The sequence below is a fragment of the Brassica oleracea genome, chromosome C8, assembly GCF_000695525.1.
Source record: "Brassica oleracea var. oleracea cultivar TO1000 chromosome C8, BOL, whole genome shotgun sequence".
Lineage (NCBI taxonomy): Eukaryota > Viridiplantae > Streptophyta > Magnoliopsida > Brassicales > Brassicaceae > Brassica > Brassica oleracea.
Window position 1 is genome coordinate 37760200 of NC_027755.1, and position 16832 is coordinate 37777031.

General features: G+C 33.9%; 2 protein-coding genes across 7 annotated transcripts; both read right to left on the reverse strand.

Moving 5' to 3' along the window:
* Window positions 1-3190: 3190 nt before the first annotated feature.
* LOC106307634 (protein indeterminate-domain 6, chloroplastic-like) lies at window positions 3191-6536 on the reverse strand. 3 transcript variants are annotated; one of them, XM_013744638.1, is made up of 4 exons: window positions 6398-6536; window positions 5962-6174; window positions 5207-5603; window positions 3191-4274 (listed from the first exon to the last, which is right to left on the reverse strand). In XM_013744638.1, the coding sequence occupies exons 2-4, from the start codon at window positions 6143-6145 to the stop codon at window positions 3452-3454; spliced, it is 1404 nt and encodes a 467-aa protein (XP_013600092.1). In that variant the 5' UTR covers window positions 6146-6174; window positions 6398-6536; the 3' UTR covers window positions 3191-3451. The 3 variants fall into 3 exon arrangements, with proteins under 3 accessions (XP_013600092.1, XP_013600093.1, XP_013600094.1); XM_013744639.1 differs by having other exon boundaries at window positions 5962-6171; window positions 6396-6536; XM_013744640.1 differs by having other exon boundaries at window positions 5962-6171; window positions 6496-6531.
* Window positions 6537-12366: 5830 nt separating this feature from the next.
* Window positions 12367-14189, reverse strand: LOC106311474. 4 transcript variants are annotated; one of them, XM_013748657.1, is made up of 10 exons: window positions 14049-14189; window positions 13924-13976; window positions 13725-13837; window positions 13556-13633; window positions 13397-13474; window positions 13217-13313; window positions 12983-13141; window positions 12836-12910; window positions 12646-12752; window positions 12367-12569 (listed from the first exon to the last, which is right to left on the reverse strand). In XM_013748657.1, the coding sequence occupies exons 1-7, from the start codon at window positions 14120-14122 to the stop codon at window positions 13113-13115; spliced, it is 522 nt and encodes a 173-aa protein (XP_013604111.1). In that variant the 5' UTR covers window positions 14123-14189; the 3' UTR covers window positions 12367-12569; window positions 12646-12752; window positions 12836-12910; window positions 12983-13112. The 4 variants fall into 4 exon arrangements, with proteins under 4 accessions (XP_013604111.1, XP_013604113.1, XP_013604112.1 ...); XM_013748659.1 differs by having other exon boundaries at window positions 12367-12752; window positions 12983-13117; XM_013748658.1 differs by having other exon boundaries at window positions 12367-12752; window positions 12841-12910.
* Between the last annotated feature and the right edge of the window lie 2643 nt (window positions 14190-16832).

Genomic DNA, 16832 nt, shown 5'->3' on the forward strand with positions numbered 1-16832 from the left:
CAATCCTTCCATTATGAGTTCTCTCTAACTCCATAATTAGGTTGTTGGTGCGCTTGGCGTTACTCGAACCCAAGATCTCACCCTTTAACAACACTCCCACATGACGAGTTGTCACCAATTGACCTGCATATCAATTGGTGACAACTCGTCTTGTGGGAGTGTTGTTAAAGGGTGAGGTTTTGGGTTCGAGTAACGCCAAGCGCACCAACAACCTAATTACTGAGTCAGAGAGAACTCATAAAGGAGGGGTTGGATCGTGCCATGCATGGCTGTGAGCCGGATTCCGAATGAGCGGGATGGGTTGTCATAAAAAATCGACTTTTTTAATTGGTGACAACTCGTCCTGTGGAAGTGTTGTTAAAAGGGTGAGGTCTTGGGTTCGAGTAACGCCAAGCACACCAACAACCTAATTATGGAGTCAAAGAGAACTCATAATGGAGGGGTTGGGGTCGGTGCCCTGGAAGGCTGTGAGCCAGATTCCGAGTGAGCGGGATGGGTTGTCACAGTACATGTACTACACTTCTGAAAATAAAAGGAAAACGTAATAATTAAGCAAATACGAAAAAAAGATGCATAAAATAAAGAGTATCACAGCAAAATTTTCGTTCTATTGTTTACAGTTTAACAAAACTGAATATTAAAACTGTAAGAAAGAGGAAAATAGTAACAAAACCGCAATGGATAAAAATATTTTTTGAAACCAAGTGGTGGTAGTATATTGGTAATATTTTGGGGTTTGATGTGTATTTACATCAGTTATGGACTTGAGTTTCGGTCCAAGTGGTTTAAATAATAGACTAATAGATGATCGGTTCTCCTCTTGACATTAGTCGAAAGATATTCCAAACTCGAGCCAGACAGTGTGGTAGCCAATCCACTGTGTAGCACTAAGTGGTTCTTCCCGAAGCGGACCGGATCAGCCGATAGAATTTATCAAAAAAAAATGTTTTTGAATTTTTTGTTTTCTTCAATTTGTGTTTTATATATCCACTGATCATCATGTTCTTTTATGATTCAGTCGTCCACTTTTGTCACCAGACTTTTTTTACTATAGATTTGATTCCTAGTTCATCACTATTTATCTATGCATACATAAACATGCATATTCATCATTACTCTTATATGTATATATCTTCCTAACAATAATCGTTTTTGTTGTTTATATATATTGCTTTATCATTCAATTTTATAAGACAATAAATTAAAATGTTAAGTTTTTTAAAAGAGTATAATGTGGCTATCTCGCTCGCTGTTAAAAAACTTAATTTTTTCTTCATTTATTAAACATGATGTTTTCTGCCTATATAATGTGTGTGTATGTATATTATGTATCGGTTGTAATCAGAGATTAACCAGATATGAAGTGGACACCTTATTCCAAATTATTTTGTAGAATTCGTCGATATTTCTTCGATGATATTTTCTTTCACGTTAGGAATAAGTCTATCATTTACATACTTTTCCATTTTCCCCAATCTCTTAATGAGAAAAATATAAAATATATTTTTATTGATATATTTTGACCATTTCCAAGTTTTGAAACCTCATATTCGAGAAGAAATAATATATAAGTTTTGCATATATATTTTTAAAAATTATGATTATAAATTTCAAATAAATATAAGGATGGCAGATTCCTCCAAAGTTTGAGTTTCACATGAAACAAAATCACAATTATATGAGAAGTTTGGATTTGAGATTCGATTCAAACAGTTTACAGGTACTCTGGTAACACTCGATCCATTTACTCATTGGAATTAGTCCGAAGACATTTTAAACTCGAATCAGATAGTATAGATAATCCATATTATAGTATTAAATGCATTTTTCGGAACCGATCGAATCCGCCGAAGAAACATATAAAAAGGATGGCAAACTTATAGGATCTGTTTGAGCTTAGACAGACTGTGTCTAAGTATATATATATATATATTATCACTAGGATCTTTTTTAAACTTTGGTGATTGGTACTCTCTATCCCACTATAGTCAACGTATATTTTTACAAAGTTATAGTTCCAACTTTATATTTAAGGACTATATACATTTTATTCTCTTATTTACAAAGCTGAATTAGTTTACTTTGATTTTCGAATATATTGTGTATGAATTTAAAAGTACGCCAACATGACTATAATCACTGTCAATCTATTCATAAAAGTATCTCTATATAGATATGTCAGAATTAATTAAATTGGGCCAGTTCAAATAGAATCTGATCAATTATTACATTTTGTAGCAAATATATAATTTGATAAGCATTAAGTTACGAAGCATGGATAGAAATAAAAATGGAGTAGGTGGAGTCAAAGAGTTAAAGACCAAAAGACACAGAGTTAAGTTATGTCTTCAAAATGTCAATATCTTTATTTAACTTAAAATTTTGACGGGTACGTACGTTAAAACTCTTTTTCTGTTATTTTTCCCGTTTAAGCTCATATTTCTAAGCATATATAGTTTGTTCGACACAAAAGTTTCCATCTCGAACCAGTTAAACTAATGGCGTTTGTGTAAGCTGATTTATGTTTTGGAAAATCAAATTGTTTACTTAAATAATTAGATACGGTTTATATGTAATATTTGATAACTGCGTTATTTTGTATTAGGGGGCCGGACATCTTTGCTCTATTTGTATACTATAATATATATTACAACAAAACTGACAATTATAAGTTTATAACTATACTTATTATATAAATATAGGATTACGACACGAGCTTGAATAATGTTGGAATATTGGATGCTTCTGCTTGTATTATATGCTTTTGCTGGAATATCATCCGATTCGTTTGACGTATTATTGTAGACATATATATCTTGAAATCTGGCTCATAACTTGCATGTGCAACGTAAGATACACAATTTATATATGAATCAATCAAGAAATTTATTCATTTGTTATGCAAGAATTAATAAATGTCATGTGGTATAGTTTATAATAATATTTTTCTTAACATACGTTGTATAGCTAAGAATTACAAATAAATCTCACTGTTACAGTGGTTTGAAGGATTTAATATTATATCTTATAAATAATGGGTTCAATTCTTACTAAGAACATCATTTTCTAACTATGAGTAAAATAATAAATTGTATTAAGCTGGCATTGGATACATCAACTCATACCGGAAAATGTACTTTGCTAACAAATTATACGATCGTTCAAGACGTTAAATTAAAACTAATGCATATTTCAAAAGAAGGGAAAACTGAAATATTATATATAATTAATTAGCGGAATTAACTCAGATGGTTGAAGAATCCATAGGAGCCCCGGTTCGAGATTCCACACTGACAACATCATAAAAACAAGGAAAACCAACTTGACGAAACTGAAGTACTAAAGAGAGGATACTTGATCCCACTTCAATAGTTGACAACGACAAACACGAAAAAAACTTATAAATAAAGTCTCCATGGAACCCAACAACTTATCTTTGCATATGATCATCTCAAGCTCTTTCAAATGGATGATTTGGTTGTGAAAACTTCATCTCAGTGTCTAAAGGAACTGGGTTACGACCACCACGACCATTTACATTACTCATAACTCTTCCATTAACGCCTAGAAAATCCAAAGTCAACCTATCAGAGCCTCCCATGCTAAGATTGTTACCGAAATGAAGGTCGAAAATGCTGCTACCAGATCGACCTTGTTGATCTGTTGTCGTAGCTAGAGAGTTCATTAAACCATGAAGGTTTCCATTCTCATTATCTCCAAATTCGTTAACTACCGCACTTGACGAAGATGAAGAAGTTAACCCTCTTAGCAAAGCAGAAGGATGGTTGTTTTCAGCACCATCAGCGAAAAGTGAAGGAACACTTATCTGATCAGAGTTCTTGATATTGTGCTGAAAGTTTCCGAGGTTAAACAAGTTGTTGTTGTTATTGTTGATGGTATCACCAAGGCTGATCATACCGTGCTGGTTCAAGAGACTTTGATCATTGTGTGCCAACAATCCTTGGTTTGAAGAGCATTGCATGAGGAAATTGTTTGGGCCATGATAAGGGTTTGTGGGCTGAGGAATGAAGTCTTCAAACTTTTCGGAAGATGAACGGTTCAGATTGTAACCTGCCGCTAGAGGGGTAAAACCAGTGTTTGAGTTGTTACCGAAATGGTTGTGCGAGAGAGCGGAAGAAGCACCGCCGTAAAAGCCATGTCTGCCACCACCTCCACTAGCGGCTGCCATTGCGGTGAAGCTCACGGTAGGGTTTCTTGCTGACTCTTGTATTAATGCATCACAGAATGCCCTGTGTGTAATGTAACTGTCTCTTCTGCAATATCACCCCAAAGAAGTAATTAAGATAACGGTCAATATTACAGTGTATGTATATAAAAACTAAAAACAAAAATATTTTAGAAATTAAAAAGAAATACAAACCCTAGAAATGTAAAGTGGTCGTTAACCACTCCTATATCACGCAGACCACAATATTCATTAACTAAGAAATTAAACCAACCCCTCCCCTTCTAATACATAAAGGCATAAAGCACATACTTAATATAATAATTCTATATAATGATGAGAGAGAGAGAGGAGAAAGAAAGGGGGTGAGACCCACAAGAAGAGGAGTTACATGGAAAGAGGAACCTGCAAAGGTGAAGAAGAAAACAAAAGTGGGAATGCATGGAAACAAATCCAACTCACATGTGACCAAATTTAGCATCTTTTATTTTTCTCCTTTCATCTTTACTGTCTTCCTCACTAACTCTACTCATTAGCAACCAACCAAATAAGTTGATAGATCCTATGCGCATATATGCATATGTGTTCATGTCCCTATGTAGGAAATATGATATTCCGAGACCAATATAGATGATGATATCTAAACGCGTAGATTTCAGTCACAAATCAAAATATATATAGAGAGGGCACCACACTCATGCATTATACATAGCTTGCCTAATAATTCGTTAATAATTAATATTCACTGACCGACATGCCTTTTTAACTGGAATTTCAAGCAGAAGCCAGAGTATGAACCTTATAAATTTAGAGCCGACATGTAAACTCGAAGTAAGAAATGCTTCTAGTTTCGAATAACAAAATGATGACCGCTATAGACTATGAGATACCAACACGGTTTTATAAAGATTATATTAACATATACATGTTCTTTTCACACTATAGTATTAATCAATTTTAATTTCATATGATATATAATATGAACAAAATAATTTAATGGAACCAAGAAAGATAGTTTACCTAGAGAAGATGGTACCACAGTCACATCGATACTCTTTGGTACCACAAATTTTAGAATGAGCTTTCCAATCAGATTGAACAGCGTAACGCTTAGAGCATTTCTCGCAATTCCACTTCTTCTCACCGTGTTTCCGGTAATAATGCTTCTTTATTCCGGTGAGGTCTCCAAGAGCACGTGACGGGTCATGGTGGACGCACGTGGGCTCCGGACAAATATACACCTTCCTCCTCACTTCTTTGTTCGACTTTTGTTTCAGCTTCCATGGAAGGTTGTGTCCTCTCCGGTGAAGCTGTAGATTCTGTTCTCTTTGAAATCCTTTGTTGCACACTTCACATAGGAACCTATTTGTTGCCATGATCGTCTTTGGAGATAACGCTATCACTTCAGCATCTGGATCTGTTCAAGCAAAAGAAAAATATTTGAACACTAGAATAAAAACCATTACTCAAGAGATAATATCATATAAGAAAATTGAATAGACTAATCTTCTCGTAAAAATTGTTGAATAGATTACAATAATTTCTAAATAATATATATCTACGATTGAATGATGATAATCCTAATTCTTGATTATCAAGAATGATAACAAAGAAAAGTGAATTAAAATTTAGGGTTCTTTTCTTTTTGTATTTCCTCCCAAAAGGAAAACTCTTCACTGAGGCTTATTGATTCTTTTTTTTTTGGGAATTTGAACACGCACACACACACTTATATGTTTGTGTATAACAACAAAATATAAATAAGAGGTACTCACATGAGTTTCCAGGTTGGTTTCTTCGTTTTTTGGGTGGTGGTGGTGGAGCAACGGAGTTGGGTTGTTGGATCATCGTCATCGCCGTCTCTTCACGGTTAAAGTTGTTTGATCCGGTGGCGGCGCTGGGGAGGAGGAAAGACTGAGTGGAGGATGATGAAATTGTGTTGTTGTACGATGAAGACATCTTCTCAAGTTCTGCTTTTGCTTAATCTACAAAGATCCATTAATAAAATAATTTAAAAGTGAGAGAGAAGATAGAAATGAAATATGATTCAGAAGAAAACGAAAGTAAGGAATTATAACAGGAAGAAGCCATAGAGATTGACGACATGAAAAAAAAAATTATATCACTAGAAGACATTTACGAGAACATAGAGAACAAATATAAATCCAAAGAGTTATTTTTAATTTGTAGTTTTTGATAGAAGACATACTATAAGTTGTTTTTATTGCAACTAAGTCTTGAGATGCAGAGAAAGAAACCAAGAAGAAAAAGGTCAACAAAAAGCTAAAACTCAGAGACAAAGAAAGAAACCAAGTAGATGATGATAATGTTAGAGGATGAAGAAGCCATAGGCAAATATAATAAATATACAAATACACACACCTTAAAGAAAAAGCCCTATCACTCTTTCTTTCTCTCTCTTTCTCTCTTGCTTTGTTGCTCTGTTTTTTTTTTAATAATTGGGATTGAGTCTTGTTAAAATCTTATTATATATAGCTACAGTCCATTTCCCTTTTTCACTACTAAAGAAAAATTTAATGTTTTTGAAAAAAAAAACAAAGTAAAATTTGGTACGTTTCTACTCTGTAAGTGTAACGTATGGTGGTTTGTTGATTAAGCTGCGTCATCATGATTTAACCATAGTTAATTTACTTTGTAATTTTTTTAAAAACTACTCCTCTTCATTTGTGAATTAATCTAAATTTCACTTATAAAATATTCATATATAAAAATTCCAGTGCTACATTGTCATAAAATTAATATCTTAAATCATTTTCCTTTATATTGCAACATAGATTTAAAATTAAATAAATTGTAAACTAATTTTAGCCTTTAATTTAAAAAATTCGGTACATTGTTATTTTAAACCTTTTTTCAAAAGAATGGGGAAGATTAGAGTTTGTGTGTCATTGTAAAACAGTGAGATGTGGGCACATGCAGGTGTGGTCAGGGTGGCACCTCATACTCCTTCTCGTGTCTCTCTTATGGCTTTTAACAAAGCCTTTCCCTTTCTCTTCATTTAACTCATAATTTTTGTATTAAACAACCAAATCCTTCACTACTTTTCATCTATTTTCCTGTATACCTAGAATATTATCTTGCACACTAGCCACGACAGAGTAAACAAAAATAATTACTAAATTTCTTTCAATTATATGACTTTATATATATATTTTATTTATAATGGATGAATTAAATTATTAATTATGTTATTTTTATACACCGAATTGTTTATTTGTAATCTGCTATAATATCATTTTTAATTTTTTTTCAAATCACTTTTGTCATTTTTTGTTTGTTTGCAAGTATTGCTATCTAATTTTTTTGAAAAATTACTTATAAGATTAGTGCATACATAGTGGTTAACCATTTTTTTCATTGTTATATTAAAAAAATATTTATTTTATACATTAATATATTGTGTACATATGAAAATGCACGGTACACTATAAATACAAAATATATTTAGCATTACAAAGAAACAAAGTTTACCAAAAGCTTTTATTAAAATAAAATAAAACAGTAAAAATCTGTTGTAGGCGTGTGCTCCAGTGTATGATGGTATTAAAGAGTATTAGCTCAATTATTCATAGTTATTTCATGGTAACTACTGACTAGATTTTGACCCGCGCTTAGAAAACGCGGATTGTTTTTGATTTATTTTTAATAATTATGAAATTTGGGTTTTGAATCGTATAATTGTGTTTTTATGTTTATAGGTTTGTTGATGTTTTATTTTGTAAAAGTGGGTTTTTTTTTGAAATTATAAGCGAAAATGATATATATGTTTAATCGATAGTGTTGTTATTTAATATTAACAAAAGAGTTATCTAATCAAATCAAAAAGTTATCGTATAGAACATATAAATTCAACCTATCAATACTATTAAAAGAAAAAGAATCCTAAAAAATCTACTTAAAAAAGTTGTGGCACCCTTTCATTAGATTACTAATATTTTAATCTTACCGTAAATTTATACTAACAATATGTTACCATTTATTTCTCTAACGATAGTTGACTCAATACTTCTTATTTATTAGGCCCACGTTTTTTGTACATATTAATATCGGATCTTAGCCACATGCACAATTTTTTTTTATTTGTCCATTTATATGAATCAGAGTTTGTTTACCGAAGCCTAACTAAAATTAGATTGTCTAAGCCCATATATCATAATTTATAAACGGAAGTCCAATTTAAACCTTAACATTTTTTTGTCAACAAACCTGAACATTTAAATACATAAAAATTGGACTTCCGTTTACAAATTATGATATACATGCTTAGACAATCTAATTTTAATTAGGCTTCGGTTAACAAAACTCTGATTCATATAAATGAACAAATAATAAAAAAAATTGTGCATGTGGTTAATATCCGATATTAATATGTACAGAAAACGTGAGCCTAATAAATAAGAAGTATTGAGTAAATTATTGTTAGAGAAATAAATTGTAACATATTGTTAGTATAAATTTAAGGTAAAACTAAAATATTAGCAATCTAATGAAAAGGTGCAACAACTTTTTTTTTTTTTAACGCTGGATTCATTCAAATAAGGTTGAGAAAAACTCAAACCAAAGACGGTCACAACGAGAAAACAAGGGTTCAAATGAATAAAAGGAGAATCCCATAAGCTAGATATCCGAAATAGAAAAAGAAAAGAAAAAGGAAATCCACCAATAGGCGGTAAAGCAGGACTGAGCTTTCCACAAAGATCAGAAGCTCCTTAATGTTGAGGCACATCGGCTTCTTGATTCAACATGGCTTGCACCAAGAAGGACCTCCAGAAGCCACGTAGGATTGATAACGGTGTTCCTTAGTGACACTTGCAGCGATTAGAGAGGCAACTTTGTTGTTATCAGGAACCACATGTTCCACTATCCAATATACAAAACCCTTCAAGCTATTTAAGTTTGCAGTTATCAACTGTCTGTGAGGAGCATTAGCTACAGGGTGGAGGAAAACATCTCGGAGACAATATGAGGACGTTTCGAAGATGATCTTGTCCATACGCAGACTTCGTAGATCATTGATAGACCATAAAAGCGATATCAGAGCAGCAGTTAGAGGATCTTGAGCATTAGAGAAAGCTCTTCTACTATGTATAAGGGCCACCCCATTATTATCACGAGCAATCCATGCCCCTCCACTCTTACTTGACCGACTGACCCATGATGCTGCTACATTACATTTAGTCTAACCACACAGAGGTTTTGGCCATCCAGACGAGCTTGGCGCTATTGGACAAGCTCGAGCCGCCTCAACAACTTTTTAAGTAGATTTTTTAGGATTCCTTCTCTTTTAACAGTATTGATATCCTATTAATTAAAACTAGATCTCGACCCGCACAACCGCGCGGGTTTTTGTTTTCATTTATTTTTATATAAACATTTTTTTTTCAATTCTAAATTGGTATATGTTATAATATATATATCTATCAATTTTAAAACATAATAAGTTTACGGTATATTTTTTTCATTGAATAGATTGTTTCAAACTTTCACATGTATTTGTATCTTTTTTTATATATATATTTTCGGATTATTATTTCATTATTAAAATCATAGCTATATATATAAAGATTAGTAAAATATTATTTTATTGTCATATTCAAAGATATTGTAACATTTCACAAATTTAGAAAGTTTTTAAAAAATTAAAATTTTCGCTTCATGAGTAAATAATTAAACATTTATTGTTTAATTTCTAAAATAAACTATATAGTTTAAAATTTGTTTTCATTGGTTTAAGGTAGTAAAAATTAATCATTGTTAGATAATATGATTTTTGTTATTTAAAAAAAATCTTTATAATTTTAAAAATTAATATCGACAAATATTTAAATAATTAATATATAAAAGAATAGTATTATAACATTAAATTATATCTATTTAATTTAGACTATTTATAAATTCAATGTATCATCTATTGTTTAAATTCAATTATTGATAGTCCAATAAAAATTTCTGGTATGCCCAGAGTTTAAATGATAAGATCAGAGATTAAATGTAACATGACTTTTTAGGAATATATCCATTAGGTCCATTTTTAAAAAAATCACGCATGAACAAGGTTGTGACTTTTGTTTTAATATATAAGATTGTTCATTTATATAAAAATACTAAACTAGTGATAAACGTAACTATATTTAACAAGAGACAACTAGTGACATTTTATATTAAGATATAAGTCTAACTCTTAGTCGTTATGTATTAACTCAAAGTCAATGTTTTGGCCTCCCTACTAAAAAGGTGAAAACAAATTAATATGTTAATGAATACAAATATAAAATAAATATTTGTAACTAACTCATTGTAATTTTCTCTCTTCTTTTGATTTTTCTCATAGTTTTTAAAATGCCACTTGTAGATGTAACTGCTATTTTTATGACCGTGGAACTGTGTAGAATTCACGAGCTACAATGCGCATAGCGCTCTACCTGAACTAGCTTGACAATTCAGTTTCGTGTTGCTTGTGGTCTACAATAAGCATAGTGAAAGTTCTAGTTTAAAAATCATTAATCAAATTAAATTAATAAAAAAATGTGAATACCAGAAGCAGCATCATCGTAGATAGTTTATATATGATCTTTGTCATTCCCATGTAGCAGAGATCATAGAACTAGCAACATCAGATTGCTCCAAGGTTAAGGTAGATTCATACTCCAACGTCTTTGATTCACCTGGAATCGCGTGTGTTAGCCTAACTGGCTTCTTCCTCAAGATGAGAATAGCTGAAAGACCAGAGAAGCTACAATGGCGAAGGCAACAAAATCTTAGAAAATAGAAAGACAAGAACTGATGTTGTTTCTTGAGATTTTGCAGACATGAATTTTATCGGTTTTGAGGAAGTTCTTCTGGAATCTTTGTCCGTTGGGTAAACGGATCCCAACTCTGCACTGAACGCTGCGCTCACCTCCCTTTGGTTCTTCAGGCAGATGTGGGAATGTTGGTAGCACCGTTGTTGTAACTGAAGACTCATTCATGTCGTTTGAAGTTATGGACAAGCTCTAACACTACTAACCTTTGGGTTTGGAATGAGGAGTCAATGAGAAGCTGCCTCTTGGTCGTTTCTTTGAGAGAGAAGCAAAGTGTTGGCCAGGACCACCGTCCATGAACGGTTCCACACCACATTCTCATCCTTTGACCAGTGGTAGGATCAATTACAAGCACGCGGGAATGGATTCTAGCTTGTAGTATGTGCAAACCTTTTTTCCCTCCGCGGTATCATCATAGTCCTAGTACGAGAAAAGACAGGAGTTTAACCAATTCTGTACCGAGATAGTCATAGTGTTTATAGTCTGAGAAACACTAAACTCTAACTTTGGACTTTGAGCTAGCTCAGCTTCTACAACCTTTAAGATAGAAAAGTTTGGAATGATCACCCAACAAGAGGATATCCAGGACTGAATTGAGTTTACAGCATCAACTAAAAATATAGACCAGAGAAAATTTTTCAGGCCAAAGTTCTAGATGGGCTTGATAAACAAAAGCCCACAGTGATGTTACACTTTTTAGTTTTTAACATTGAGCCGTAACGTAGTCACCAAGCTATTAGCGAAAACCCTATTCCAAGCATCGCATCCGAGTTTGATTTGTTCGATTGGAAGATGATTGTTGCTGCTGCCTTATGCATTGGCTTTGGCATCAGACTGAGATTTGCCAGCAGCAGCGAAATGATGTTAGTTCGAATTAATTTTCTCTGCTCAAATATTTCTTTTGATCTGGTTATCATATACTCACTGATATTATATGTTAATTAATGGTTGTGGATTTTACAAGTCTTGTTAGACAAGTTAGGTTGGTAGATTTCTTGTTCAGAACTCTCAAAGAATTAGGTTCAGTCCTAGGATTCTTGTTTTTTTTTTACATAAAAAGTTTTCTTGGATTTAACTAATTAGTTAGTATCAATTAAAAATTATACCAGCTAACCAGTGCTTTGTGAGAGTCGACGACATCAGGAATTCATGACTTAAAACGCGAACACTCCTGAAAATACTGTTCTCCCTCATCTTCACCAACACTGCATCTTCGACAACATCAAGTTTCTCCTATTATTACTACATTACAAGTTCCTCCTATCTTTTTATGCATAAATATTCTAAACTACCCCCCCACACACAAACATATATATATATATATCAAGATCATATATACAAATAACACACTCACGTTCTTTGTTTTAATCTGATTGATAAATATACATAGTCAGCGACTAATAGATATGATGACAGCTAAAAACAAAACAAAAAAAATATCAAATTGAAAGCAGTAATATAAGCTGTATCATCACGATCTTTCTACAGCTGTTTGCATTATGTTCAGAGCGAGCAAAATAGCACCCAAAACTGTTAAGGAAAAGGATAAAGTCGCACACCCCCTGCAAAATGTGACAAGAGAAACATTCTGAGAAAGTACATATTCAGTAATTAAAATAAATAAGATATATTTCTTACTCTGATTCTGATTCCAAATTCGTAACCAATTCGTTAAGTTCTCTATGTCCAATGAAGAACTGAAATGCGTTTCCTATCGTAGGAGCTCCATCTTTGTCTCTCTCAGCCTAGAGTAAGAAGTAGTAAATTTCACATTTCAACTAGCTACTAAGTGAAACCATGAAGTGAAGATTAAAAGTTTAAAACTTACCCTACCAACAACAGTCAAATACGTGCCAATCTCAAGAACTTGAGAACAATTTTTACAGTCAATATCCTCAGTAATCTAAAAAGAAACACCAACATTGTTATTTAAGCCCAGAGAAGAAAAAAAAAGGAATTACTACTGGACAAGTACCTTGATTTTTTCATCAGAAACAGGGCTTTTAAAGTATGCAATGATTGGTTCAGTAGAGCAGTACGTTTTTAAAGTATCATAAAATCCTGCGGCATATTGGTAATTCAATACATAGACTCGAGCAGTACCATCATCCTATCATCGTGGAAATAGAAGCAACTAATTACTTAAAGGGCTATATGTTTGTGAATTTGAGAAAAAAATAATAATGTCATATATGAAAACATATCTTACCAAATACCAAGGAACTTCCCTTACGGCTCACAAAAATGGTTTTAGATTCCTGTACTGCCAAATCAAAGAGCTTCGTCTTCTCAAACTTAACTGAATCCTGAAGGAGAACCAGCCAACATTATTCAGTCAATATCTCTCTTGGATAGATAAAAAATTAAAAAAGGCAACACAAATCTTTACCGTTTCCTTGATGATGGTTCTGCTCGAGTCCGGTACTGCTGAAACAATGAGATTCATCTTCTTTAACTCAAGTGAAGCCTGAAGGGGCACCAACCAATATTATTCAGTCAATGTCTCTCTTGGATAGATAAAAAAAAGAAGGGCAACACAAATCTTTACCATGCCCTCGATGATGGTACCGCTCGAGTCCAGTACTGCCGAGACAAAGAGTTTCATCTTCTTTAACTCAAGTGAAGCCTGAAGGAGCCCCAACCAACATTATTAAATATTAAGTCTTAGTCAATGTCGCTCTTGGATAGGCAAAAAAAAAAAGGCAACATAGTTTTACCCTTTCCTTGACGAAAACACCCAAACGGCTGTTCTCCACCGTTGAGTTTGATCCAACTGTTCCATGTACCACAACAGCGGGGTTTTCTATCTTATTATTTTCAAGAAATTCCCCTGAAATTTTTGGAAAAAAATATCAATTTTACAAAGCAAAAATATACCCAATCCTTAGAAAAAAAACATTAACTTATAAAACCTACCCAACCCTTTCAGGTCATTCACCGGTATAGCTCGACGTAAAAGCTCACAAGTCCTGAACGGAACAAGCAGTCGAAATCAACAGTGAGCAGATCAGCAGATACATTATATTTAGGAACTGACTAACATCTTTTTGCTAATGCTTGAAAATTTCATTAGGGAGGCAAAGCCAATGCATAAAGCGGCTGCTGCAAGATCCATCAGACTGCAACAAACGGATATGGACTTTTTATGTTGAACCGAAGGAATAAATCAAACACGGACTCCAATATGTACGTAATCGACTCAGATAAATTTCACTTTATTTACTAAACCTGATCCAAACCCGGAAACACTCTAACCGAACCTGATCTGTTTACTATTATCGCAATCAATATTTACAGATTTCGGCGGATTCATTCATCAGCGCATCTTTCGGCGGAACCCTAAAAATAATCCTGAATTTTTTTTTTGAAACACGAAAAAAAAAAAAAAAAAAAAAAAAATTCAGGATTATTTTTAGGGTTCCGCCGAAAGATGCGCTGATGAATGAATCCGCCGAAATCTGTAAATATTGATTGCGATAATAGTAAACAGATCAGGTTCGGTTAGAGTGTTTCCGGGTTTGGATCAGGTTTAGTAAATAAAGTGAAATTCGAGTATACCGGATATCCATTCGGCCGTTAGTTTCTCCCAAAATTATGTATCAACCACCACATCAGGAGTTGCATGTATATTACGTATACATGCATGATTGAGTGTTTCATACGTTTCATTTTAAAACATTTTCAGAAAAGGTCAATTCAACTATGTTAAAAATATATATTTTTGTTCTCTCTCTATTGGTTCTTTGTAATAAATAGATGTCATATTTTCTGTATAAAAAGGATAATTTTACTCTAAATATAAAGTTAAAAATAATATTCTTATATAATAGAGAAAGTATAACATTTCATTATTTTAGAAGAATATATTAAAACAAAATGCATTTCTATTCTAATCTTTTTTTAATTAGAAAAATAGAAATAGATTGAAGATGATCTTACTAAGTAAACGTATTATTCCAAACTGTCTTTTATGATCTAATTAGACTACAAGCTGCCTCAAATCAAATAGAAAGTCAAACCCAATGGCATCTATTTAACTAGTTATTTTTTGAAAAGGTTGAACTTGTTTTTTTCTTTTTGACATAAATTAAAAGTCATTATATTTCTCAAACAAATCCATATGAAAAAGTCCGGTTTTGCGTAGAAATTGTTATTACACGTCAACATTATAATATTTGTATATAATACTGAACGTATACTTTTTGAAAGGGATGTAATTCACTACGACAACTGAAAAGCAAATATCTGTGGTTAATTCACAATCCAGACTTGGTTCGAGGGAGCAGCGACAGAGTATTGTTGAAGATGTGGTGGTGTCTCCATCTCGGTTTACTCCTTTGATGGGAATCGAGGAAGAGGTAGCAGATGAGGTGGAGGAAGTAGATTTGGATGTTGAGGAGGGGGAGATAGCTAATGAATCGGAGCATTCGCCAAAGGATTCTCGTGGGCCTCCAGTAGCTAAGAAAAATTCGGTATTATCGAATCAGAAATCAGCAAAGCAGAGGATAGTGCGTGCACGGGACCTGAAGTTCGTGGGGCGGCAAGGGAATTCCAAAAAAACTTCCGTTAGGAAGTTATGACGTCCTTCTTTTCATGGAATATGCGTGGCTTCAACATGTCACGCAAGCACCGCGCTCTGAAGAGTTGGATTCAAACAGAAAAACCATTATTTGGATGTCTACTGGAAACAAGGGTTCGTAAAGGGAACCATCAGAAGTGTTTGGACGCAGCAATGCCGTCCTGGAACTCAATAACAAATTACGGGTACCATCAACTAGGGCGTATTTGGTTCTGCTGGTCTGATGGAGTGGTAGTCACATTGCTTCACAGAAGTGCGCAGATGATAACATGTGCTGTTCAAATTCCAGCTACCGGGGAACAGTTCATCTGTTCTGCTATTTATGCCTATAACACAGCAGCTGAGAGGCTTCAGCTATGGACTGAGATGCGAGAAACACAAGCTGAGTATGCTCATTTGAACTTGCCTTGGATCTTGCTGGGTGATTATAATGTTACGTTGTCTTCTAGTGAGCACTCGCGTAGTATGGATTACCGTTCTGATCAGATAAACATGAGGGCATTTCAGGAGGCTGTCACGGACTGTTCCCTTGTTGATCTGGTGTTCGGAGGGGTCTCTCTTTACATGGTGGAATCAGAGAAATGGGGACCCAATTGGGAAAAAACTAGATAGAGCTTTGGTCAATGGAGATTGGTTGCGACTATATCCCAATTCTCATGCTTACTTTGATGCTGGAGGTGTGTCAGATCATGCTCGATGTTTGATCAAATTGTCTGGAATTCAGGATGAAGTGAGGAAGCCTTTTCGTTACTTCAACTTTCTTGCAGATAACGAGGAGTTCATCCCATCTATCCAGGAATCTTGGAGCTCTTCAGCTCGACTATTTCATTCCCGCACAGCTCTGACAGATTTTCATAGGAAACTTAAACTTCTCAAACCGGTCCTTAGAGCTATCAATCGCTCGCACTATGGAGATATTACCAACAGAACTAAGCAAGCGTTCGAGGAGTTATGTGAATGTCAGAATAGAGTGCTGGTGGATCCTAGCTCTGCGAATTTTGCACAGACGGCTGAAGCTTCTGATAAATGGCATAAACTAGCTCGCATTGAAGAGAAGTTCTATAGGCAAAAGTCGTGTATTCGTTGGTTACAGGCTGGAGACTTGAACACTTGTTTCTTTCATCGCTCGGTTCAGATCAGAGCAGCCAGAAACTCGATTCGTCGACTGGTAACAGAGCAAGGAGAAGTTCTCACTTCACCAGGGGACATTAAGAGAGAATCAGTTGCTCACTTCCAACGATTCTTG

Excerpts from the sequence above, each read along its gene's own strand:
- LOC106311474 (XM_013748658.1), bottom strand. The coding sequence starts at position 14,122 with ATGGATCTTGCAGCAGCCGCTTTATGCATTGGCTTTGCCTCCCTAATG. Across the intron at positions 13,977-14,048 it reads TCAAGCATTAGCAAAAAGAT|GACTTGTGAGCTTTTACGTC; the intron begins GTTAGTCAGTTC and ends TGTTCCGTTCAG. Across the intron at positions 13,314-13,396 it reads GAACCATCATCAAGGAAACG|GATTCAGTTAAGTTTGAGAA; the intron begins GTAAAGATTTGT and ends GTTCTCCTTCAG.
- LOC106307634 (XM_013744638.1), bottom strand. The coding sequence starts at position 6,145 with ATGTCTTCATCGTACAACAACACAATTTCATCATCCTCCACTCAGTCT. Across the intron at positions 5,604-5,961 it reads AAACCAACCTGGAAACTCAT|ATCCAGATGCTGAAGTGATA; the intron begins GTGAGTACCTCT and ends TTGCTTGAACAG. Across the intron at positions 4,275-5,206 it reads TGTGGTACCATCTTCTCTAG|AAGAGACAGTTACATTACAC; the intron begins GTAAACTATCTT and ends GTGATATTGCAG.